Source organism: Armigeres subalbatus, unplaced genomic scaffold, assembly GCF_024139115.2.
Source record: "Armigeres subalbatus isolate Guangzhou_Male unplaced genomic scaffold, GZ_Asu_2 Contig1830, whole genome shotgun sequence".
Lineage (NCBI taxonomy): Eukaryota > Metazoa > Arthropoda > Insecta > Diptera > Culicidae > Armigeres > Armigeres subalbatus.
This window is the reverse complement of record NW_026942651.1, coordinates 63,133-90,456: the sequence shown is the minus strand read 5'-3', so window position 1 is coordinate 90,456 and position 27,324 is coordinate 63,133. Positions and strand designations below refer to the sequence as shown.

At 40.4% G+C, this 27,324-nt stretch overlaps 2 protein-coding genes across 2 annotated transcripts in view; one reads left to right on the top strand and one right to left on the bottom strand.

Annotated features, from left to right (window-relative positions):
- LOC134203385 (uncharacterized) overlaps positions 1 to 16,618 on the top strand; it is a 39,232-nt gene extending 22,614 nt beyond the window's left edge. The window contains exons 2-3 of the mRNA XM_062678257.1: positions 15,000 to 15,336; positions 16,208 to 16,618. Coding sequence (XP_062534241.1) covers positions 15,000 to 15,336; positions 16,208 to 16,455 — 585 coding nt within the window. The 3' untranslated portion in view covers positions 16,456 to 16,618. The remainder of the gene's footprint in view (positions 1 to 14,999; positions 15,337 to 16,207) is intronic.
- Positions 16,619 to 16,875: 257 nt separating this feature from the next.
- The window catches only part of LOC134203384 (leucine-rich repeat-containing protein 40-like), a 37,514-nt gene continuing 27,065 nt past the window's right edge, over positions 16,876 to 27,324 (bottom strand). Inside the window, 1 exon segment of the mRNA XM_062678256.1 lies at positions 16,876 to 17,781. Coding sequence (XP_062534240.1) covers positions 17,205 to 17,781 — 577 coding nt within the window. The 3' untranslated portion in view covers positions 16,876 to 17,204.

Below are 27,324 nucleotides of genomic sequence, written 5' to 3'. Positions count from 1 at the left end.
TCGAGCCTCTGAGCTGAGCCTCATATTTTCACAAGCCGTTCTCAATACGCGGATTGCTACAAGTCGGTACAGCTATCGCGTTTTTAATCCTTTCGAAATGCCAAGCACTAGCCCAGCTTTTGCTTGGCCATAGAAATATTATGAAATCCGAAGTAAACAGACTTATGTATTTTGAATTCGGAGCAGTGTATGATTTATAATTAATGGCAATCCTAAAGCACGAACGGATTGACTGGCATGCAACGAATAGTGGAAATTACATTATTTATATAATAAAGGTATGTGGCTAATTGATTTCATTATGTGAAGTTCTTTCTTCTCCATTTTAATGGTATGTACGTTGCAGCTGTTCTAGAAACTGTTTCTTATTATCATAGACAATATTCATAGGTAACCATCATCGAAGCTTGAAAAGAAAATATTCCATTCGAGAACGCATGTTTGCTTCAAAACGATACAGTCATAAGCACACCCTTCTGATCAATAATTTTAAAATGTCTCTTTTTCTCACACACAATACTCAACATTATTCAACCATGTATTCTACTCCTGATATCTCCAATTATGGAAAAAAGTGTAGATTAGAACCTATTAAAAATTCTATGAAATTCATTGGTATTGGTACTAAACGTAGGAGGCAACTTCAGAATCATTTTCAAAATTTTGCTTTGAATCCTCTGAAGTGCCTTCTTTCCCGAGTAAACGTAAATAGATCAAAATTTTGCACTAAAATATCATGAGAAGATCAAGTCTATTTGTAAAAAGTGATCAGTATCATGTACCATTAGTTTGTACTTATCCATAGCATATCTTAATATTTAAATGATATTCCGGTTCATTTTTTTATATTGTTGCCTGCTCTTTTATCTCTTATATCAATCAAGTCGCATTGCACTCACTCAATCAAGTCCATTGTTATTCTGTTCATGGCTTTTGCTCGGGTTCTGGTATTACTCAGTTCCATGTTTCTTCACTTCATTGGCAGTAACATTTTCAACTCTTCTGACGAGCATCTACTTCCAACAAAGCCTGTAGTATAAGTACACTTGGAGATCATCACTGCAAACAGAATCACAAATTACCTACGATTTGATTGATGAATGGCACTTCTCCGACATTATCGACGTCAGGGCTTATCGTGGTGCTATCTGGTGATGGTTATACTGCGATCCAAACTATCCGTCATCAACAATGTAGGACGAATTCAACGGATCGATTGGTTCTACGAAGAGTGATGATAGATTCTGGCGGTCACGTTGGATCAAGTGACCAGGCAGAATGAGGAATGCTATAGACGAGAACGTGTTGAAGTCTTCAAGAAATGTGTGAAAACGGTGAGATTTTTGCAGAATTCTGTGGCAATAACGACCTGGTGATTGAAGGATCGCTCTTTTCTCATGTCTCATGTCTCATGTCTCTTGATGTCCGGAATAAACGTAACGATGACCATTGTTGGTAAAATCGTTCACAATGAATCGGAAGCTGTGTTTGGCCAGCTTAGGTCAACAAGAACTCCCCAATGTAGTGACCGATCATCTCCGGCTTAATTTCAACCTATCTTAAGCTCAATTATCTATGTGGGTCTAGCAGATACATTATATCAGCAGAATAATTTGAGTGTAGAGAAGGAAGTTAAATGCTGCGGCAGGCGGGACAAGTAAGCGAGGGTGGACTGCCGGAGAAAGCTGCAACAACTGGCGATATTCGCCTCCTCTACAATATCTCATGATGCCTGAGTGGAACAAGGATGATGCAACAGGCCAACCTGATTATCTGCAACATTGGTGCGATACTTCGAACAACTTCTTCAAGCTTCGATGCCCGACCCATTATCAACATCTCGGTATGAGCCTTCAAGAGTGCGACGCACTACCCGTGTCAACTCCAAAGCTTAGGATTGCTGGAAATTGAAGCAGCTATTCGAAGCAAGATATCCAACATGGCTCTCGTCGGGGTTGATCGCATTTCAGCAGAGATAGAGACGACTCTCCGGCGGCAGCAGGCAGGATTCCGTCCCGTAAGGTCATGTGTGGGCCAATATTCTCAAGCTCTGTATTATCCTGGAGCAAATCAACGAATTCTAAAAATCTTTAAAAAGTCCTGCATAAAGGAGCTTTGCCTGATCCCATTCGGGTAATCGCTGGAGTGTGGCAAGGATGTATTATATCTCCGCTACTCTTATTGACGAGATCATGATGGGTGCGAACTCTAACGTAAAATCTGTGTTGTTATACGCCAGTGAGACTTGGTGTGTATCAGCACTCAGCAGAGATCATGCACAAACTTCAAGTGTTCATTAACCGAAGCCTACGTTTTATAAGTGGGGCCAGGTGGCCTCGCAAATGGATATAGAATACTTAGCTCCATTGACGATGCCTTCAAAAACCTAAGTAATAAGGGTCGTGAGTTCGAGACCAATCGAAGGAAAGTGGTTACCAATACATTTTTAAAATTATAATCTTCCACGTGATGTACATATTCACATCAGAGTGAAAAATTCCATGCAAATTTTCAATGGAATTTACAAAAGAGTTGCCGAAGAATTTCCTAAAAGAATTTGAAAAGGAATTCTCGAATCCCTAGAAAAATCTCCGAAGAAAATTCTAAAGGAATTTTTGAGGATATTTCGAAAGGTATTTCCGAAGAAAAAAATGAAAAAAAAATGGAATTCCGAAAATAAATTGGAGGATTCCATTGGATAGAGTAAACCACTACTTGGGCTTATGGACCCGATTCCCGGTTCACTGCACAGAAAACTTAAGATTTATACTGTTTGGAAGCCGTAGGTTTATGATTGATAATTTTAATGAAGTCTCCTTCCCTTATTTATTTCGCACAATACTCAATATTTTTCAACCATTTTTTTCACTCTCAATTGATCCAATTCGCTCTTTGTTGCTACACCATTGATCCGAAGTGAGTCTTTCCACTTTTACAAAACGGTATCATCATATAAACACCTATCTGAAAATCGTCACTTTTTCTGTTCACACAATAATTCTAAACTTTCCCACTTCAATTTTTTTCTATTTGTTCGTAACAGTAGAACTTATATAAACATATTAGAATACATTGAAAAATGTATCCTCAAACCGAACAAAGATTCACCTTGGCCTAAGAAGTTCTAGTCGCACTGTGCTGTCAAAACAAGACGCAAGTAACTCTAAACTTTGCGATAATATCACTCAACGTCTCGCAATAGTATTTCGTGATATTTCTAGTATTCACGATTTTCGTCAAACAATGAAGCGGTTGCTAGTTCGGTTGTTATGGCGTTTGTCAGTTAGTTGCAGGGGGTCTGCGAAGCGGCCATGTTTCTGATGCCATCATCGATTAATTTAATACGAAGGCGTAATCATAATCGTTGAAACCTGTTATTGAAAATGTATTTTGAATATCGTGATATTTTGGCGAAGTAGAGCGCTTGGTGCCCATTGAAATATGGAAATTTATTAAAGGCATCAATATTCTTGTTGAAATAGCACCTCGCATTCATACTTTCGCACAAGTTCATGAAAAATGATGATAAATAATTACGTCTATTTGGAAAAAATCACTTCGGAATAGTGGTTTGTTTACAAAATAGAATTGTCAGTGGGAAACCCAATTTCAATAGAACAATGGGAAACTCAAAGATGTTGGCTATTGTCAAACGTAGTGGGTAGGATTGGGGTTGCCAGATACCTGGTTAGTTGATGAAACACAGTGCTCCCCCGTATAGGAGACACCTGATTTCTACCTTCAACAGATTCTAGAAAACTTTCAAACTGCATTTTATGTTTATAATACCTACCATCAAATCAAAACGTGGGCCCCAAAGGTTGCTCAAAAAGTAATGGTAGTAGTAATATTTGTTCAGAGATTTTTTAAGAATTTCAAGGAGGAAATCATGTGTTTCCTAAAACTGGGTGGACCGTATAGACTGGGTGGCGTTGTGTTCCATGTTTTCCCAACCAGGGCTCTTCGATCAATTTACCGTAGATCTTCTTCTTATTATTATTGGCATTACATCCCCACACTGGGACAGAGCCGCCGCGCAGCTTAGCGTTCATTAAGCACTTCCACAGTTATTAACTGCGAGGTTTCTAAGCCAAGTTACCATTTTTGCATTCGTATATCATGAAGCTAACACGATGATACTTTTATGCCCAGGGAAATCGAAACAATTTCCAATCCGAAAATTGCCTAGACCGGCATCGGGAATCAAACCCAGCCACCCTCAGCATGGTCTTGCTTTGTAGCCGCGCGTCTTACTGCACGTCTTACCGCACGGCTAAGGAGGGCCCCGATTACCGTAGATACGAGGGAGTTTTTCACTAGTAGGCAGGGTTCGGATGTCTCACTCACTCACGCGACAACTGATCACTCCACCATGCATTTTATCCGGATAAATTACAGTGCGATAAACTCCGGCACAAGCGATAGTGCGAAAAATTGTTATCCTTCTTCCCATGTTTCGCGAAAATCAAATGCTGCTTACTTTGCCTCTCCAAACTGATTGAATCTGACGATGCGCCACGATAAGGAAAAGGTTAAATACACCAGTTTTTTATTTCACATTCAATCAATTCATGTGGTGGCGTGGTTATAGTGGGCGCTCTAAACATTTTGAAATTGTTTTGGTTTCGAATCCCGTTGTGGCCCTAAATTTTTGTAAATATGCTTGTAAAATTTATCTGGTGAGGCGACGAGAAGGAAAACTTGTGGATTAAAATTAAATTATCCGGCGAGCCGGCGCTTATGAATTTATCACCCGCCATTCTATCCGGATAAAAATGTTGTGTGAGAATACTTCCTCACAGGGCAACATGAAAAATCACACTCCGCTTAATGGATTAATCGCAGGTTTTTATTCATATGAGTGAGAATTCCGAAGCCTGCTAGTAGGTATTTGTTAGTATTTTTGGATACTGTCGAAAGTTTAGAGTTAGTTGTCCCTTATGTCAAAAGGTCAGGCGTATTTTTTAGTATGAAAATAATCCTTCATCGTTAATAGAAAACCCACGGAAAACTGTCGTATACGTCGACGCTATCATGTTATTTATAATTCTCTTGATTTCAGTGAAAAAATATAGTTTTTAAGTGTTTGGAAGGAATTTGGATAAGTGAATATATCCTTTCAATCAAACAAAAATTATTATGAATAATGCCATCTGGGATCATGTTGTCGTAGAACGTGCATAGTTTTGTATACGTCGCATTTTCTACCGTCCCGAGAGAGAATGAAAGTAAGATATTGAGGATTGAGTGCAAAATTTCAACGGGAACTAGTTTGAAGTGTGGCCGGTAATGCATTCGCTATGACTGAAATGAGTGCTGCACCTTGTTAATTTAAATCAAATAAAAGCTTTTTCAAACGATTTTTAGCAAGAATAGCTAGCACGGCTCACAAAATTCAGGAAAAGTTGCTTCCTGTCATAAATATCAATTGAATAATGCAGTGGTATGCATGTTAGGCCGTGAATGGGGTAAGAAATCCTATTCCTTCGAAAATTCAAAGATTGGAATTATAAGAAAATTTCGAAAGTCATTCCAAAATTCCTTTACGAGTTCTTTTCGTAATATGTTTTATGTTTTTTCACAAGAAATCCCTTCGGAAATTCTAGGAAGAATTTTCTTGGAGTTGGTTCGAAATTTCTTCAGATTTCCATAATATTTTTTTCGAAGATTTTTACAGGAATTCTTTCGCTCATTCTTCCGGATTTTTCAGCAACTCTTCCAGGAATACCTTTAGACCTTCGTAGATCCTTTTTGTAAATTCCTCGGAATTTCCTTTAAGAATTCTTTCGTGAATCCCTTCAGAAAATCCTTCAAAAATTCTTTCAGAAATCCTTTGGAAATATCATTTAGAAATCTTTTTGAGAATTTCTTCTGGAAATCTTCATATATTTCTTACGAAACTCCTTCAGGAAATTCTTTTAAATTTCCTCTGGAATTCCTTTAGGTCTTCCTATTTCAATCTTCATATTTTTCGTAAAAAATCTTTCAAAAAATGTTCCGGAAAAATTCCTGCAGGAATTATGAAAGAAATGTTATATTGTTTTACTGAAAAACTGTAGAAATTTACAAGGGCCTTTTGAGAGGCTTTACGAAAGAATCCCTGGAGCTCCTGGGGAAATTTTATAAATTATACCTGAAGGAGTTGTTGAATAAATTTGCTGACTAATTATTATAGGAATCCACGTAAAATATTCAAATGGAATTTACAAGCAAATACTTATTAGATTTTTTTGGATTTCTACTGGAATTATTCGGAAATTACTTCAGAAACTCCTGCAAGAATTCCTTCAGGAATATTTGAAAATATCCCTCGGGAATTTTTTTAGGAATTTATTCAGGAATTCCTTTCAAAATCTGGACAGCAGGTTAGATAAAACTCTGTTTTGATTCTGGAATTAAGACTGCCAAAAAGAAAAATCCAAAAATATCGGGATTGCAGTCGATCCATCATCATGCTTCTTCAGATATTTTCAAGAATTCATTATGAGTTTACTTCAGGAGTTGCTTCGGAAATTTCTCCAGTATTCATCCAGGTGGTATTTCATGAGTTTATTCAAAAGTTTGTTTGGAAAGTCCTCCACACATTTTTCGTTAGGAATACCCCGGAATTAACTCAATTAGTCATCCAGAAGTTCTTTCCGGCAAATCTTCAAAAGATCCTCCACGAATTCCATCGTAAATTGCTCTAAGTAACTCCTTAGCCGTGCGGTAAGACGCGCAGCTACAAAGCAAGACCATGCTGAGGGTGGCTGGGTTCGATTCCCGGTGCCGGTCTAGGCAATTTTCGGATTGGAAATTGTCCCGACTTCCCTGGGCATAAAAGTATCATCGTGCTAGCCTCATGATATACGAATGCAAAAATGGTAACCTGGCTAAGAAACCTCGCAGTTAAAAACTGTGGAAGTGCTTAATGAACATTAAGCTGCGAGGCGGCTCTGTCCCAGTGTGGGGATGTAATGCCAAGAAGAAGAAGAAGAAGAAGAAGAAGAACTTTTAGCATAGGATCCAATATGCAATGCTTGTTTTCCTCCTGGGTTATTTAAATGAAACTAAGGTGAAGATCTGTTTCATTTGAGAAACCGTTTGACTCCATTGAAAAACTGCACACCAAAATAAGTTTGTCTCAACATTATCGTTTCAATAGTAGAACAATAATATAACTGTGGGTCGCGATTTTCAGGGATTCGTGGGCTGATCATTAGAAATGGAAATCGTGATTCATACGTCTCTATTCTGTCCCACAAATTTATACAATAATGTTTCTCGAGGCTTCAATAACATTACACTGAAAACCAGTTTAGTTGAACATTTAAACAATTGGCCTCGCTTGTGTACATGAAGCTTACCAGTTGTTAGATATATTGTAATCTGTAAGAACTATAAAGTTTATTTATTTATCATCAGACTAAGGCCGGAGTGGCTTGTGCTGCACATAAAAGTCTTCTCCATTCAGCTAGGACCATGGCTGCACGTCGGCTATCAAGCAGTCTGCGGAGGGTCCGGAAATCGTCCTCCACTTGATCCACCTTGCTAGCTGTGCACTTCGCCTTCTTGTTCCCGTCGGATCGTTGTCGAGAACCATTTTCACCGGATTACTGTCCGACATTCTGGCTACGTGCTCGGCCCACCACAGTTTTCCGATTTTCACGGTGTGATCGATGGATGGTTCTCCCAACATCTGATGCAACTCTTGGTTCATTCGCCTCTTTCACGTACTGTCCGCCATCTGCACCCCACCATAGATGGTACGCAACACTTTCCTTTTGAAAACTCTCAGTGCGCGTTGGTCCTCCACGAGCATCGTCCAGGTCTCGTGTCCGTAGAGAACTACCGGTCTATAAAGAACTATAAAGTTATTGACTTCTATACAGAAGTTCCGAAACTTTTTGAATATGCGACCCATCCAGCAGAATCCCATATTACGTGCGACCAACCAGGTACCAAACGCAATGATTTTTAGAAATTGGAAGAAAATGAGTTCGTGTTAGATTGAAGAAATCATAATAAATTTATGATGGGTTATATCACTGTATTTGCCAAAATATCATCAATTTTTAATTTGATTTTGGGTTGGATTTGGATTTGGATTGGATTTGGAATGTATTAGACTTCATTGTGTTTGCAAAAATCTTGCATAACAATAGAAGGCCATTGACCTCGTTAAATTTGTTGTTGTTCATCCATTGATTACTTAGATCCTTATCTAAAAGCTTCCCAGGTAACCAATAAGCATTAAAGTAAGCATTATAGCAGCATTATACTTGCATAGCATATATTCCTTGCTGTTAATAAGCATTTCGAAAACCTGGCTGTTCTAAATAAGCATTCTCGAAGCAATCATGAGAGGAATAGTCTGATAATAGCATTTTGAATGCGAAATGTTGTTTGTCGTGAAGTGCAGTGAAACAGCTTCTTTAGTGCCACTTTAAAGCCTGTAGTGTTAAATGTTCATACGTCGAACTTTTTCCAATATGGAACCATATAGCGGGAACTATTTGTCCAATGAACTTACATTTGAAAATAGAAATCGGTACGTGCAGAATGTTTTTTCCATTCCGACCATTGACACTAATTACATCGTTTAGCTACATTTTATTACTCCATTGCACTATTTTCGATGGATGCATTAAAGCAGCACTACTGTAGCTGTTTCATTGCAACTGGGTATGACGTTTGTGACGGTTGCATCCTGAGATGAGTTAGATTAAGTTTCAATGTTCTTGAAGTGGCGTAATGTTTATGTTGGGCAAAATTATTCCCACTACCATATCTCTCTTATGGGCCAGCTGGTAAGGGCAATGACAACTACAGCTTCGGGTGGCAAGAGCCGCGAGTTCGAATCCCGCTCGAAGAAAGTAAAAAATTATGTTCCATTTCAAATATGAAAATACAATAACGATATAGGGTGGGTGTACCAATTGTCGCCATACATAAGAACAACTATTTTTTTTTTAAATAAGAAAAAAGCAATGTGGGTGGACTTAGGGGCCCTCCTTAGCCGTGTGGTAAGACGCGCGGCTACAAAGCAAGACCATGCTGAGGGTGGCTGGGTTCGATTCCCGGTGCCGGTCTAGGCAATTTTCGGATTGGAAATTGTCTCGACTTCCCTGGGCATAAAAGTATTATCGTGTTAGCCTCATGATATACGAATGCAAAAATGGTAACCTGGCTTAGAAACCTCGCAGTTAATAACTGTGGAAGTGCTTAATGAACACTAAGCTGCGAGGTGGCTCTGTCCCAGTGTGGGGACGTAATGCCAATAAGAAGAAGAAGATGTGGGTGGACTTTATATGTCAAGCGAAAGGTTTTACTTCCTGCTCCTTAAAACAGCTGTGAAAACCACAATAAAATTTGTTATAATCATCAAAATTGATTAATCCATAATAGGAACGCATGCACCAGTTGTGGCACTATTCTTAATTTTGGTTCCTTATTTGGCAAATCCCATTGTTTTCTTATGGGACTGGCCAAATAGGGACCACTAGTGCGACAACTGGTGCAAAGGTGGCATATAAAGCACTAGTGCGACAACTGGTGCTATAGCCATAACCGGTACATCTAGCCTAATATGAAAAAAAACTGTGTAAAATAAGAATTAGAAAAAAATGCCATTAAAAAAACCTTTTTTTTGTTTTTAAAATTAAGCATTTATTCAGCATTTCGGATGCTGAATAAATGTACTCAGCAAAATTTCTACTTTATCGATTAAGTAGGATTGAGCATTTAAGCAGCGGCCAAAATCTGCATTAAAATAGCATTAAAGGCGACTATAGGGCTTATTGGCATTTAATGTTTTGCAGTAAAGGCGCATATAATGCCACTTAAATGCTTTATATAATGCTTACTGGTTACCTTGGTGGTACTGATAGCCATTATCTCCAAGCTAAACTTACGCATAATAGCTTTGTGAAATCCGGCAACTTTATTCATTGTGCAAAACCCCAAGATATCTGATCCCACAGGCACAGGCACGGCAAATGCTGGGTAAAGCGTACCATTGGTACTTCGCGTACCTGAAGAAATAAAATAGACCCCATCTCGCGGTCCTTAGCCTCTTACCCAGCAACTCCTATCCTTACCTCCCCGCGGTGCTGGCCGTGATACGACCAACCTTAGGGAAGATCGGGTAACCAACCCCGGGAACTATGGTCGTATGCTGACAGGGAAGGGGGGGTTTGCTCCTCTCCGGAGGTGCAAATCTTATTGAGCGTCTCTTCTCCATGTTAGGGGCGGCTGATCATCGTCCGAGTGCCAGTGAGGGACTCTAAGAGTAACTGTGCACCATGGTCCACCGGAAATAAGGAGGAATGATCCTCCGGAAATTTAGGGGGTTTGGTGTCAGGCCCTGCAAGCCAGCCTTTAAAAAACTTACCCAACAAATAATCAACAAGAGAGTACGGACCAGAACCATCGGCGAAGACCACTGCGACGAAAAGGGACTAGCGATTGGAAACTCGGTTCGTGGAACTGCAAATCTCTCAACTTCATCAGGAGCACACGCATACTCGCCGATGTGCTCAAGGATCGTGGATTCGGCATCGTAGCGCTGCAGGAGGTTTGTTGGAAGGGATCAATGGTGCGAACGTTTAGAGGTAATCGTACCATCTACCAGGGCTGCGGCAACACACACGAGCTGGAAACAGCATTCATAATGATGGACGATATGCAAAGGCGTGTGATCGGATGGTGGTCGATCAATGAGAGAATGTGCAGGTTGAGGATCAAAGGCCGGTTCTTCGACTTCAGCATAATCAACGTCCATAGCCCACACTCCGGAAGCACTGATGATGATAAGGACGCATTCTACGCCCAGCTGGAACGTGAGTACGACAGCTGCCCAAGCCACGACAGTAAAATCATCATAGGAGATTTGAACGCTCAGGTTGGCCAAGAGGAGGAGTTTAGACCGACTATTGGGAAGTTCAGCGCTCACCGGCTGACGTACGAAAACGGCCTACGACTAATTGATTTCGCCGCCTCCAAGAATATGGCCATTCGCAGCACCTACTTCCAACACAGCCTCCCGTATCGGTACACCTGGAGATCACCACTGCAGACAGAATCACAAATCGACCACGTTCTGATTGATGGACGGCACTTCTCTGACATTATCGACGTCAGGACATATCGTGGCGCTAACATCGACTCTGACCACTATCTGGTGATGGTTAAACTGCGCCCAAAACTATCCGTCATCAACAATGTTCGGTACCGACGACCGCCGCGATACGACTTAGAGCGACTGAAGCAACCTGATGTCGCCACTGCATACGCGCAGCATCTCGAGGCAGCGTTGCCGGAAGAGGGTGAGCTCGATGGGGCCCCTCTTGAGGACTGGTGGAATACAGTTAAAGTAGCCATTAACGACGCAGCGGAGAACAACATCGGGTATATGGGACGAAGTCGACGGAACGATTGGTTCGACGAAGAGTGCAGACAGATTCTGGAGGAGAAGAACGCAGCGTGGGCGGTCGCGCTGTAGCAAGGTACCCGGCAGAACATGGAACGTTATAGACGGAAGCGGAGACAGCAGACCCGCCTTTTTCAGGAGAAGAAACGCCGCCTGGAAGAAGCGGAGTGCGAGGAGATGGAACAGCTGTGCCGTTCTCAAGATACACGCAAGTTCTATCAGAAGCTCAACGCATCCCGCAAAGGCTTCGTGCCGCGAGCCGAAATGTGCCGGGATAAGGATGGGAGCATCTTGACGGACGAACGTGTGGTGATCGAAAGGTGGAAGCAGCACTACGAGGAACATTTGAACGGCGCTGAGAGTACAGGCAGTGAAAGTCAAGGCAGCGGAGGAGATGACTACGTCAGTTCAGCGGACGATGGAAGCCAACCAGCCCCCACCTTGAGGGAAGTTAAGGATGCCATTCAACAGCTAAAGACCAATAGAGCAGCTGGTAAGGATGGTATCGGAGCTGAGCTCATCAAGATGGGCCCGGAAAAGCTGGCCACTTGCCTGCACAAACTGATAGTCAGAATCTGGGAAACCGAACAGCTACCGGAGAAGTGGAAAGAAGGGGTTATATACCCCATCTACAAGAAAGGCGACAAACTGGAGAGTGAGAACTTTCGAGCGATCACCATCCTTAATGCCGCCTACAAAGTGATATCCCAGATCATCTTCCGTCGTCTGTCACCATTAGTGAACGAGTTCGTGGGAAGTTATCAAGCCGGCTTCGTTGACGGCCGCTCGACAACGGACCAGATCTTTACTGTACAGCAAATCCTTCAAAAATGCCGTGAATACCAGGTCCCAACGCATCATCTGTTCGTTGATTTCAAGGCGGCATACGACAGTATAGACCGCGTAGAGCTATGGAAAATTATGGACGAGAACAGCTTCCTGGAAAGCTTACCAGACTGACCAAAGCAACGGTGGATGGTGTGCAAACCTGTGTGCACATCTCGGGCGAACACTCCAGTTCGTTTGAATCGCGCCGGGGACTAAGACAAGGTGATGGACTTTCGTGCCTGTTGTTCAACATTGCGCTAGAAGGTGTCATGCGGAGAGCCGGGGTAAGATTTTCAACAGATCCAGTCAATTTATTTGCTTCGCGGATGACATGGACATTGTCGGCCGAACATTTGCAAAGGTGGCAGAACTGTACACCCGCCTGAAACGTGAAGCAACAAAAGTTGGACTGGTGGTGAATGCGTCAAAGACAAAGTACATGCTTGCGGGCGGAACCGAGCGCGACAGGGCCCGCCTGGGAAGCAGTGTTACGATAGACGGGGATACCTTCGAGGTGGTCGAGGAATTCGTCTACCTCGGATCCTTGCTAACGGCTGACAACAACGTTAGTCGTGAAATACGAAGGCGCATCATCTGTGGAAGTCGGGCTCCAGAAGAAACTGCGGTTGAAAAAGATTCGCCACCGCACCAAATGTGTCATGTACAAGACGCTTATAAGACCGGTTGTCCTCTACGGACATGAAACTACGGACAATGTTCGAGGAGGACTTGCAAGCACTCGGAGTATTCGAGAGACGGGTGGTTAGGACCATCTTTGGCGGTGTGCAAGAAGACGGTGTGTGGCGGCGAAGAATGAACCTTGAGCTCGCCCAACTCTACGGCGAACCCAGTATCCAGAAGGTAGCTAAAGCCGGAAGGGTACGATGGGCAGGACATGTTGCCAGAATGCCGGACAGCAACCCTGCAAAGATGGTGTTCGCTTCCGATCCGGCAGGTACGAGACGGCGTGGAGCGCAGCGAGCGAGGTGGGCAGACCAGGTGCAAAACGACTTGGCGAGCGTGGGGCGTATCCGAGGATGGAGAGATGCGGCCTCGAAGCGTGTATTGTGGCGTCAAATTGTTGATTCAGTGTTATCTGTTTAGATGTTAACTAAATAAATGAAATGATCTGATCCCACAGGTAATTCCGCTAAGGCAACTAAGTGCATTCCGAAATAAATGTCCGGATAATATATTTTGCTTTTCGAACAGTTTTGCAGCATAGAATATTTCTCCATATCTCTCAGATTTCGTTTTATCTATAGCTCAACTGGTAGTCTAATGTACACTAACACCACCATGTAACTACTTGAAATCGAAATATATTTTCGCCAAAAACAATGCTCGGACTTTGTGATTTTCTAGATTGTAAATAATTTTATGTTGGTCTTTATACGCACCATGTAGTTTTACGAACTGCAAAACAGTTTTGCTGCCTGCCTTTGAATGATTTAATGATTTAAGGACAAATATCACAAATTTAAAACATTTTGACCCATAAATAGGTACTTAAATGAGACTTGGAACATACAACTTATCGATGTTGTAGCGATTGAATTATCCTAGTAGACGCGTAATATATCAAATTCGTTGAAATTTTGAATGGTTGATACGTCAACTATGTAATCATGGGAAACGGAACGGAAAAATCTTCGGCAATACCTACGAAAATTGTATCACGAAAACCTTCCGAAATTTCCTTAAAAGAATTCTCTCTCTGCGGAAATTGGTTTAGGAATCCCCTCGAACTTTTATAAAAAATGCCTTCAGGAATTTTTCAAAGAATTTCTCCCAGTAACTTTCTTAAGAAATTCCTTCCGAATTTAGTTAGAATATCATCCAGGAATTCTTTAGATTTTTTAAAGAATTCCTTCGAACATTCCTCCGGAAATTTAATTAATTTCAAACTTCCCTTTGATTTTTTTTAGGAGATCACTTAAGAAATTCTTTTAAGATCGTAAGGGTATTCTATAAGAGTTCTTTCGGAAATTTCATCTAGTATTAATTAGTAGAAAACAGGAAATGGTTGAAACCAAATGTGCTAGATGCACATAACCAATTTTACTCAAGGACTGTGTCCGAATACGTTTCGTCTGATGAGCCAAAGAAGCATCTGCTGCAACGAGATGTCCTTACAATCTTCTGGTCAGATCTGGTTTTGTGCCACAATTCAAATATTCTCCCAGCGTGGTACGAAGGCATGAAGAAAAGTGGACTTCCGTACAGAAGAAGCTGCAGCCAGCTGTTGCACAGAACCTAATAAGGGAGGTAAAGCGTAACGTGGGAGCTTACGGTTATTGTATTGAAGTTAAAGAAATAAATATGCCAAAAGCTTGGGTTATATTTTTTTATTGTTTGGAAGTTTGAAAAGGATCGATCAACTAGGTAATCTTCTACAGGGTTTTCCGTGATGCAATTTGATGTGGGACACGGAATGTTGTTTGGAAAAAGATGAACTCCACACCCACAAAGTTTTGTTAAAATGATAGAGAGAGTGCTGCCAAACATTGGGGGCATTATGGGAAAATCCGTCTGTTAGAATGTCTTCAATGTACGAAATGTCAGCTTTTAGTTATTCGAAACATCTCATAACTACTTTCCTCACTACTCTGATGGCTCAAATTCGATCGGATAATAAACCATCTCGAATGACTTGACCAAATATTTAATATTAGATTGCTTATTGCTTTGATATATGTATGTGCCAAATGAAACATGGAATAATTCCTGCACCCATTTTTTTTTCTTTTTCACATTTCAGAGCCACACAATGGTCATATTCCTATATCTAATACTAGTTCTCGCGTGGGCCCTGCTAATTATCATACTGAAGTGTAAAAAGGCTCGCGCCAAACGACTCGCCGAACTTCAGGAAGCCGCCCAATCGGTGCACGTGGTTCAGATTGGCTCCAACCTTTACGACATCATGTCGATTCAGCACCATCATCATCACCGGGCGCCATACGGAACGGTCTACGACTGTCTGGGGACGGGCGAGGTCTGCGGCCAGACGCACCGATCCGGCACAACCACCGTCACACACTCGAATGCCGCCTTCATCGGCGACGACGGCAGTATCTACCCGGGCAGCAACATTCGTAAGTCTCACGATGTCGTGCGTGTCACACATAATGGGTACTATGTATACTATTCATGCTATTAGGGAAGTTTTCTTTAAAAATGAAAATGAAGCAACAGTAATGTCATGTTCTCTGAATTAATTTCAACTAGGATAAATTTAGATAGTAGTTTAGTGAAATGGTTGTTAAAATTAAACCAAATTCAAGAGGTTTTTAAACAATCATGCCTTAATAATTTTCCGGAAATTGATTAATCCTTTCATGCTCACGGCTTTTTTCCAAAGATTTCAGTAGGAAGGGATTATGTTTGAAAAAAAAAATGCTAAAAGAAGAGCTATTTGGCATAGCTGAAATTAGTGGAAAACGAAGAAAAGCAAAGTTTTTGAGTATAAATCAATAGTTAATTGATTGTTTTCAGTAGTTTAACTATTTGTACTCGAAATTGATTATATTTGCAGTCTAATGGAACCATAAATATGTGCCAAATATTATTTTTTATTCTAAAAACAATTCGATGATGGTTAGAAGGTGCAAAATTTGATGATGCTCTACATACACTGTGAGCGGGATGGGAGGGTTAAACTACAATATTGTTTATAAAATCTATTAATCAATAGAAACAATCAAATTTCAAATAACATGATATTTCGTACATCACTACTAATAACAGTTTATTAGTAGTGATGTATATTTTAAGAATGAAGTACTCGGTTGGAGGGCTCCTGAAAAGTTAACTTTAGGGCCAAAAATAAGATTGCCTCATAGTAATCAAATTGGTCAAAGCGTTAATTATAATTGTTATCGATTTTTTTAAAACTTTTTTCTGGCAGTCCATTTTGCCGCCAAATCAAACATCGGTAATTAATTTAACGTTTTACTACCTTTACAGCACCTTTGGAACCGCCGCCATCATATGACGAGGTGATAAGACTGCCGGCTCACTACCCCAAGGTGGAAACGTTCGTCCCGGAGATGGTCGTTCCACCTTCGTCGTCTGCACCCTCTGCGCCGCATATTGACGATCGCAGCAACGGAGGAAGTGCTGTCGGTGCGGTGGGGCCTGCTACCATCTCCGGTATGGTTGACCCAAACGGCACCGGACGGAATAAGACTATCTCAACAGTGACGAATGCCTAACTAGTCCTGTCTACGACTGGAGCAAAGCTTTTTTGTAGTAGATAAATTGTTTTGTTTTAGGAATGATACATTCACTTAAACTAGTTGTAATATCATCATTAATTTAAGGATTTAATAGCTGACTACCGTGCAATAAATTGAATAATTCATGATTTGAATCAAACTCGTATCAAGTTCGTCGTGAATTTTGAAACTATGACCATGTGAAAATCTTGAAATTGATTTCATGGTGAGTAGTAGTATGGCAAGCGGTATGCAATCTTGTACGCTGGATCTTGTATGCAAGGTTAAAGCAGGGAGCCTTTTCTATCAAATTTCTACCGTTTGAGATTTTGTTTCGATTTTTTCAGTTCTGCCTTTTGTTGGGATTCCGTAATCATTCTGGGAAACATGTGATACAAAAATTCAAAGCGAGCCGGATATGATATTCATGGTTTATGATTTATTCACAAAAAAATGAAACCTTTTCAGTAATGGCACGTTAAATGTTCTTTGAAATCATGCGATATCTCTATGGTAGTAAAAGTTAGTAGGTATACTTTCACAGATCATACTTCCTTATTTAATTTTTTGAACTAACTTTTTCTTTCTTTTACTGCATAAATATATCATCTCGTAACCAAGAATTGTTGTATTTACAAACGTTTTTTTTTACAATGTTTTTGAATATAAATAGTTCAATCTCTTGAGACCAATTAATCGTTTTTTAAACTAAACGTCTTTTATCATTTACATTCATTCTCTCATTATCATAAACTTGTCGTTGCTTGCAGTTTAAAATACCTATTTCTGCTCTCAACCTCGTGCAGTGGACCTCTTCGATCATCCACCGTGTAACACGTGCTCATCGATGGCATATTACTCCGTCCACTTTTGAGCCGTATGAAACCCCATATGAATGCCATCACGGTGGTCACCATGATGAATGCTCCCAACCCTTCAAGCACTATCCGACTGACTCCAACCGATGGCAGCCTTGCCGCGGCATCCTCCTCTAGCCGCATCCGGTTGATCATCAGATCGGGATCGTCTGCCATGCGCGTCATCAGCAGCTCGTCGTAGTAGGAGTCGGATTCACCGGCACCACCTCCAACGTCCATATTGTCATCATCCTGTTCGTCGTTGCGTTGCTCGTTGTCCACGATACGGCTGATATCGGAGATATCACTTTCCCTAGTGTTGGGGGCCGCACCAGGGATAAGTTCCTTTTTAATGGATTTTGTTTTCGATCGATTTACGTAGGGAGTCGGAAGTACAGCCACCTGGCATGATCCTAGGTATTCGTCTTTAGATATGTCTTCCTTCATGATGAGACAAAATTTATAACTGAAAAAGAAATTGATTTCAGATTGGTTATTGCGTTCGTATCTTTTATGATTTATTTATATACTTTGGAGCAGGAAAAACTCCCTTGAGTTGAATTTTCTAAGCTCTTACTCAAAAGAGCGCAAAACCTCTTCATCTTTTTTACCAACATAACAACACACTTAGCCAGGCTTTCGCTGTTCGGTAATTATTTTTACAATTTTGTTCACTAAATTATGGTTTTACTGGGATACCAGTAAACCAACTATCAAAATCGATATTTTTTACCGATGACTCAGTTAATTACTAATTACTATAAAAGTACCGAAACCCGTAAACAAAATAACTGACTTCTGCGGCATTTTTTGTTCGGCTGTACAGTAAAAAATACTGAAATTAATCGTAGAAATAATAATTTTACCAAACGTCAAGCATGTCTTTGAAATTATCGAGCACAATTGTTAACCATCAATGTCATTTTGATGGCAAACCTATAGATCGCCATTTTCATTATTCTATGTGTCGCGGCTTTTCAGCATGGTTTTGCGTGAATTAAAAAGTCATTCGATTTAAAGTTTAATCATCTATGAAATTTGAGGAAAGATGGAGAATTGGAGAAGCATAGTGAAACCAATACAAATCTTCAGCATACATGAATACTGTTTGTCCGGTTTTATGTAAAACAGTAACAGATTAGATCCAAAATTCTTAAGCATTGCACCAAATTAAGATGTAATGTAATCGAAATGGAAGTAAGAGGAAGAAGAAATTGTTATTTTTTTTATTGTCTTTATTAATGAGGTTTTCGGCCCTAGACCGGTTCACCTCAAAATTGTTATTTTATAATATCCTACTTTCCGCTAAGATGCTCATATTAAAATAATGTAACTGCTCAGAATACTTATTAAATTCTTTTTCAATATGTTTTCTATTGAAATTAATTCAAAATAATGAAAAATATCTATTTACCGATCGATCTGTAAAACAAATAAAGTTTTACCGATAATATTGTTAAGCTTTAACCGACGTCCTGCTATTTTATTGACATTTCGGTAATGAAATTACTTAACACGTCGTCAATTTATTACCGAACGAACTACAATTTTTGACAGTTCATACTTATTTTTGTTTACTGAGCATTCGGTAATCCAAAAATTTACCGGGCTCATTATCGAACGCTCAGATGTTTGAAAACCCGGTAAAATTTACCAAATCCCCAGTGATCTGAGTTTACTGTGAATACATTTTTTTGTGTGTCTTTATTAAGGAGACTTTTAGCCCGAGGCTGGTTCGTCTCCGAAGACTGTGAATACATTCCTAACGACAGATTTACCTCTAGGGAAGAGGCCCCAAAACGCCCCCCGATGCAAAACGCCTCGTGTAGTTTCCCTCATATTTACCGTCATTAACATGTCCGTAACAAAACTAGATCTAAAATTATGTAGGATAGGCGAAGAAAGTTTCAAAATAGTGTATGGGAAGGTCGGAAAAACCGAAAATTTCCACATTTTGAAGAAACATCTAACATTTTGGCGAGGCAAAACGCCCTAGTGGCAATAACCTACAAAGTACTTGCGTCTCCACGGACTATCCATACTAGAATGCTGATTCGCCGACGCGTGGTACTTTGTTCCCTAGGAGCTGCCAGCTAAAAGGCGTTTTGCCTCATGAGTTTTCCGGCAACAGAATATCACCACTTTTTTTTAAATGTGAATATTATCAATATGATTGAGATTTTTGACAATTTTTGAATGGCATCAACTAGCTATCTTGTTTAACTGATGCATAATGTAAAAATACCCATGAATAGCGTTACAAATAAGACAATAGAGCAGTGTTTGCTTAGCTAGGGCATATTGCCCCCCTTCCCTAAATACACCGAAATATACTTGACAAAATATAATAAGCAACAATATAACGCCTTCAGGCAATACACAATACACATCTTTGAATGACTTAGCGGACTTAGCTTAATACGGAAGATGAAACCTGAAACCTAGATTGGCCAATGCTTTAGAGGTCGCATATAAAATATGATCTTTGGACGTGAGCTTTGAATCAAGCATGATTCCCAGATCGGCGGCAAAATCGGTGTAGGTATATATCCATTGCATGAATAATCGAAGTTGTGTAGAGAACCAGATTGGTGACTGTCGATCAGGGATTGAACTTATCATTTCATTATCATTTAGCATTCAGCAAATAACTCATTCCAGAGGTGAAATTCCGAAAAATGTTGGATGGCGGACTTCTAGCCCTTCTTGCCTGAGGGTACATTCCTCTATGTCTAATATTTACAGCGTGAGACGCTAGTATCATTTAACATACTAAATGACATTTATTATCATTTAGTATATTAAGCGATTCTAGCGTATTCAACGCGATTCAAATATGAGACATAGTGCAATGTACCCTTAGACAAAGTTGTAGAGGGAAAAGGGCTAGAAGTCCACCATACAACAAGTTTTGGGAATTCCGACTCTGGAATGAGTTATTGACTGAATACTAAATGATAATGAAATGATAAGTTCAATCCCTGCAGTTTCGATTGTCTCGAAGCAAATCCACGTTCAGATATTGAGCTGGGCAGTTGTGTTTCACGTATACGAGAACAAGCTTTTCAAAAAACTCCGATGATTGAAGATGCAATACCGCGGTAATTTAAAACAATCCTTCTGTTCCCTTTCTTGAAGACTGAGAAAATGTATGTTTTTTCCAGATATCGGGAAAAATACCATACCTGATTGATTGGTTGAAAATATTAGCTAGAGGTTGCGTGACAGATGAAATGCAATTCTGGAGTATAATTGAAGGGATTAGGGCCAGGATTCGTTGATAATTTCAAACATTTGCCGATTGATTCAAACTGCTGAACCAAAGCCATTTCGTCACATGCTGCATACCGAGAAACGTTTGAAGCTGCATGAAGCACGTCACCATCGGACAGCTGTTCATCGGAAAAGTCGAAACTGCGAACAGAACTACCTTCAATTGATGACGAGTCCTTGCTATTGTTGGTCATTGTAGGAAGTCGGAAGACCCGTCTCTTTGCGCTGTTCGTTTACATGCCGGAAAAAGTTCTTGAGGTTCGATTTAAGTTTCCGCTGGATTTCATATTTATGAGCTTTTGTTAATATTTTTGTTCCTTTTATTGATCGCAAAGTACACGCGCTTGTTCGTTCAATGTTTCGAATATTTCGTCAGAGTCTGCTTTTGTTTGCTTTAAGGTGATTATACAATCAAGCCATGTGGTGAGTTTTAAATTCACCACACGATTTTCTACTCCTATTATCAAAAGTTCAAATCTAGCGTAATAATTTTCGTACAATTCTGAAATTAAAGTCGATTGTTTAGCATGACTAAGAAAACGATCCACGGATGTTTCACTCCCATTGGCGTTGTGGTTCTCTCAATTCGTGCTCTTGAAAAATTATTAGAAAAAGCACGTGGTTTCCAAGATGGCCGATTTGTGGCTTTGTTGTATAACCACCTTAAGCTTTTTCAGCACGACATTGTACCAAAAATTGGATGTTTGGGATCCGCCACAGTCTTTTTAGGAACGTAGGGGAAGGTGGAGAGACTTGATCACCCCCTGTTTTATCGAGAACTGAAGTAGTTTTGTTCTAGCGTATTTTTAGTATAGATCCTCTAGACAAATGACCTTTATGTTGTGAGTTATTTTTTGGATTGCAAACCTTATTTATTCTGCAGGGTGGTTTGTATGTTGTGAGCTTCCTAAAGATTTTTTTATTGTCCACGCAAAATTTGAACAACACATCTATTTCTGCAGTCGACTGGGTAGCAGAGATGCCAGATACAATTTTTATATGGCTGTATCAATCTCGGCAAAATGTCTGTATTTGTCTGTATGGAGTTTAGAAGGTACAGGAATTAGAAAATTATTCAAAAACCATGCACTTTTGACAACGTAGAATATCGAGGTTTCAATAATCAAAAAGTCGGTGTAAGACTTAGTCGAGTCAAGTACGAGATACTGAAGACAAGTAAGGTTGTTGTTGAGGTCGAATTCTTTTTGCGTTTTCGAACAAAAAACTTTTAGCTTTCAAACGGAATCTTTACGACTTCAGAATCCCAGAAGCCTAAAAGTAATCTGTTTGAATATGAAGTCCAAAATAACTTCGTTCAGCAGCCCAACAAAGTTCTGTTCGGAAACCCAAAAGAATTCTGTTTTGGAAGCCCAAAAGAATTTCGTTCAGAAATATAGAAGAATTCCTTCCAGAATGCCAAATAATTTCGTTCGGAAACCCAGAGAAAGGACTGAAAGGTTTTCTAAACGGAGGTATTTTTGGCTTCTGTAGGAAATCCCTTAAGTAATATCCAGAAGCAGAAAAAGATTCCGTTCAGAATCCCAGAACGCTCCAATCGAAAGTCTAGAAGTATTTCTTTTGATAGTCCAAAAGGATTACGTTCGAAAAACCAAAAGTATTCCGTTCGGGATTCTAGAATGATTATGTTCAGAATCCCATCAGAATTCCGTATGGAAGTCCAAAAGGATTTCTTTGAGAAGCCTAGAGTGATTCCTTTCGAAAGCTCAAAATAATTTCGTTCAAAATTCCGAAGGGATTCCGTTGGTAAACCCAGTAGGATTACGTTCGGAAGTTCACATAATTATGTACGGAAATATGTACGAACGGGATCATTTAGGGCTTCCGAATAGATTAATTTTGGAGTTCTGAATTAACATTTGCATTAGCATTGAGCAATTCGCACAAATTCGTAGGTGGTACAAGCCAAGACTATTGTATGTGAGTAGCATCACTTTCGAGGGTCCTCCTTAGCCGTGCGGTAAGACGCGCAGCTACAAAGCAAGACCATGCTGAGGGTGGCTGGGTTCGATTCCCGGTGCCGGATTGGAAATTGTCTCGACTTCCCTGTGCATAAAAGAATCATCGTGTTAGCCTCATGATATACGAATGCAAAAATGGTAACTTGGCTTAGAAACCTCGCAGTTAATAACTGTGGAAGTGCTTAATGGACACTAAGCTGCGAGGCAGCTCTGTCCCAGTGTGGAGTTGTAATGCCAATAAGAGGAAGCATCACTTTCATCCGTTACCACAGATATTGATTTGGGACTATTCACCATCTCTTAGATGCAAGCATTGCACTCTCCAATAGTCGAGATCTGTCCTGGCCACGCCCTTGCGAATGCTGAGGAAAGGGAAGGATGGTTAGTTGGACACCTACTTAAGATGCAGAGAACTCTACGATCTCTCATAGGTGCCACGGGAGGTTTTAGGATTGTGTGGAAGGTCGTTTTGGTAGAACGTGAAACACAGAAAGAACTAAGAAAGAACTTACGAAATACCCATAACAATCTTGTTTGAAAACTCAAAATTGTTCAATTGGAAAACCCAACAAGATTATGTTTGGCAGCCCAAAGTTTTTGAAAACTGAATGTCTGTAAAAGTCTGTAACTTCAATCAAAAGTCTGTATAATGTCTGTAATCTGTATGATGTCTGTATGTGAGACCAAATGTCTGTATAAATACAGACATGTCTGTATGTCTGGCATCCCTGCTGGGTAGCTTGCTTTGATGGATCATTTGTTAGGAGTCGGAGGCAGAAGAATGGAATTCCTGAGCGTGTCTGCTACAATCGTCACTCGATTCAGCAAATTTGTTCTCGCCCTTCTTTCGGAGCGTGTTAAGTGAAAAACGACAACCTTCGTCTAAATCGTACTTGGACAGTTTACCGCGTTGTGACCTCAACGTTATTCAGTTTTTCAACAGATGATGTGATGAGAAAGCTTCAACAGATGAACAACTCTACAAGCAACGGACCTGATCAACTTTCACCGTTTTTATTCTAAGCTGTGCTGCTTCGCTGAGCGGTCGCATGCTCTACAATCTTGCAAATGTCGGAGGGTCCGTTCCCGAGTATATGGAAAAGCGCTGCTATCACCTCTCTGCACAAATCTGGTAGCATTAACAATGTGGAAAACTATCGGAGTATATCGACCCTGAATTGCTTTTCAAATTGCTTTTTGTGGGCTTCGTGGCCGTGCGGTTAGCGACGTCAATCGCCTAAGCGCAAGTGCTATGGAGTGTGGGTTCGATTCCCGCCCTGGTAAGGAGAAAACTTTTCGTGATCGAAAAATTCTCCACTGGTCCACTGGGTGTTATGTGTCCTGTCCGTTGTCTCATGCTAGGTGTTAAGTGTTCAGTCTGTACGACCTCTGGTCGAAGACGGTGTTCCTGTCTTTTAAAAGTTTTCGAGAGCTTAGTCTACGACGCGCTCAACCCGAAGATACATTATATCATTTCTGAACGTCAACATAGATTTGTGAAAAAAGATCTACTACGACCAATCTCATGTCATTCGTTTCTTCTTTGGCCAATGCCCTCGAGAAACGGGAGCAAGTTGACGCCATCTATATTGACTTCACCAAAGCGTTTGATCAAGTGCCGCAATTATTGACTGTTGATAAATTGGACATAATGGACCTACCCGCTGACTCATTGGATATATTCCTACCTGACTGACCGTAAAGCGTACGTGCGCAATAACGTAACCCGCTCGGACTCTTTCGCTATCTCTTCCGGCGTCCCACAAGAAAGTCACTTAGGTCCACTCATATTTTTTTGTTTTTTGGTGAATGATATTCGCACCACAATTAAATCCCCGAAAGCGATGTTTGCTGATGACTTGAATTTTTTTTCGAGTGGTGTCATCTTTGGTAGAATGCTGTACCCTCCAAGCTGACGTCGACGTATTGGTAAACTGGTGTACGCTAAAAGGAATGGAAATCAACGACAAAAAAAGCAATGTAATATCGTTCAGTAGATCGAGAAGTCCGTCTGTTTTCGATTACAATATGTCTGCCGCCAGTATCACAAGAGTCAGCACCGTCAAGGACCTTGGCGTCCAGCTAGATTCCAACTTCAATTTACACATAACTACAACAACCGCCAAGGCGTATGCAATGCTCAGGAGTTTGAAGATATAGGGTAGATAACCATTTGGGCAGTACCCCCTATTCCCGTCTACAACGGTCATTACTCGAGCTATAATGCGCCGAATTACTTGTTTTTTAGTACATGGTTAGTTTCGGTCGAACCTAGTGATGTACAAAAAATCAAGCTATTTGGTTGGAACGCGGTCGAGTTATTAACGTTGCGGATGAGAATAGGGATTGCTGCCCAAATGGTTCTCAGCCTTTATATTGTTAAATAGCAAAGTCGAGCACATATGTATATGGACGCCATATACAGATGTGCTCGACTTGCGGTTAGCGGCAGTATACTGCTTGAAAACTCTCTGGCTGACAAACGCCAATACCAGCATGCGTATGAAAAATTCCTTTATCTTCTTCCCAATATAATAAAAATGAAATGGTCTGTGTTTGTATCCTCATCCTATCTGTGTTCGTATTACTCAGGTAAATTATGGTGTACCACACGGCTGCCATATGGGACTTTTTACTCTGTATTTATTCTCATCTACGCTGACGATGTTAAAAATCTTATCCCAATACGCCATATCGAAGATTGCTGGAAACTTCATCGAAATCTTGACCGGTTCTCAAATTTTTGTGCGAAGTTTGGCCTTAAAGTCAAGTCGAAATGTAGTGTAGTATCTTTCTCAAATTGTCTTCTCTTGAACCTCTTCCTATCATGTCTTCGACGCGTTGATGGCTAGTCTAATCTGCTTAGTTTCCCTGATGAAGGCTTCTTCCATCTTCTCAAAGTTACATGCTTTAAAGTCGATGAATAGATGATGCGTGGGCACGCGTGGCGAACACCTGGTCCATGGTGGAGCGTTCGCCCATAAAACCCGCCTGGCACTGCCTCACGAACTCTCTTACAGTTGGTGCTAGTCGATGGCATAAAATTTGGGTACCTTGTAGGCAGAGTTCAGCAATGCGATTGCGCGGTTGTTGCTACAATCCAGCTTATCGCTCTTTTGTAGATAAGACACACGACACCTTCCATGCACTCCTGCGGCAAAACTTCATGCTCCCAAATCTTGGTAATGACCCAGTGCAGCGCTCTGACCAGTGCCTCACCATGGTGTTTAAATAGCTCTCCTGGTAGTTGGTCAACCCCAGGGACTTTGTTGTTCTTCAGCTGGTCAATCTCATCCTGGATTTCCTGGAGATCCGAAGCCGGTCAAATTATGCCCTGCGTGAGTTCTCCCAGGTTCATCACCATACCGTCGAACTGAGTCGATTGGTATACAATACTATTGGTATTCAGGCTTTCTTTTAAATATTTTTGAGTGATCATAAAGCTTCTACATATACTTAATATACGAGAAAGGCAAAATGGGCAGTTCATGGAGCATTAGCATTAGCGTTGAGCACAAATTCGTAGGTGGTACAAGCCAAGACTATTGTATGAGGAGTCATTACTTTCATCCGTTACCTCAGATATTGATTTGGGATTAATCACTATCCCTTAGATGGAAGCATTGCACTATCCAATAGTCGAGATCCGTCCTGACCACGTCCTTGCGATTGCTGATGAAGGGGAAGGAAAGTTAGGTGGACACCTACTTAAGAAAGATGCAGAGAGCTCTACGACCTCTCAAAGGTATGACATAGGGAGATTTTGGAATTGTTAGTGTGGGAAGTTACAGCAGTAGGAATAGTTTTGGTAGAAGGTGAAATACAGAAAGCACTTTATTAGAAATACTAAGGAAGAAAGGGGCGAGCCTAGAATTGAAACCACGATCTCCTGCTTAGAAGGCAGAAGCGGTAGTCACTAGACCACCGAGATTGTTGGCAATTTTTCAAATTCATGTATCTCACAAAATGGTGAATTTGGGCAGAATTTTATGCATGGTCCTTAAAGCTTACGAGTTCAACAGTGTAGTGCATGATGTTTTACTGCGGGGTACCAAACTGTTTTGTTCTTTTAATATTGCGTAAAATATTTTTCTACAAAACTACTAAACAATAAAATTCTGGATGGATCTATTATTACATTATTAAACCTATTGCATAGATCTGTTCAAGAGTTTTGCAACGATATATAAATCTCGCCTGATTTTTAAAAACGTCGTATGTCCAAAAGAGAGCCTCTCTTTGTTTGCTTTCTTTTTTGATTATTCAAAGCCATATTGACATTTACATCAGATTTTTCAGCACAGATCTGAAGAAAATAGCTTTGTCTATTGTGCTGAGGTTAAAATATCGCAAAAAATCAAAACTAGCTTAAATATTAGCTAAAGAGAGCGTAATGAAAGAGATTCCCTCATATGGACATACGACGTTTTCCGAAAATCATGCTAGAAATATGTTAGTTTTGAGACGAAAATTTGTCGAAGCTACCCGTTTTCCCAAAAAACGTAAGAATGTCATTTCTAGGAGGTGCCCGTTTGACCACCCCACCCTCCCTAAAAAATCTAAAAATAAAACCGTCCTGATTATTAAAATATAGGTTATAAATTGTGTATTCATCAAATTGTTCACGTTCAAATGAAAAATTTGCTTTTTGGTAGTTTTGACCACTCCTTCATATGGGGCTGTCCTATTGTAGAGCGATACAATAAACTTAATATACATATACTGAATTTTTTATGAATATGGAAACCTCATCAGAA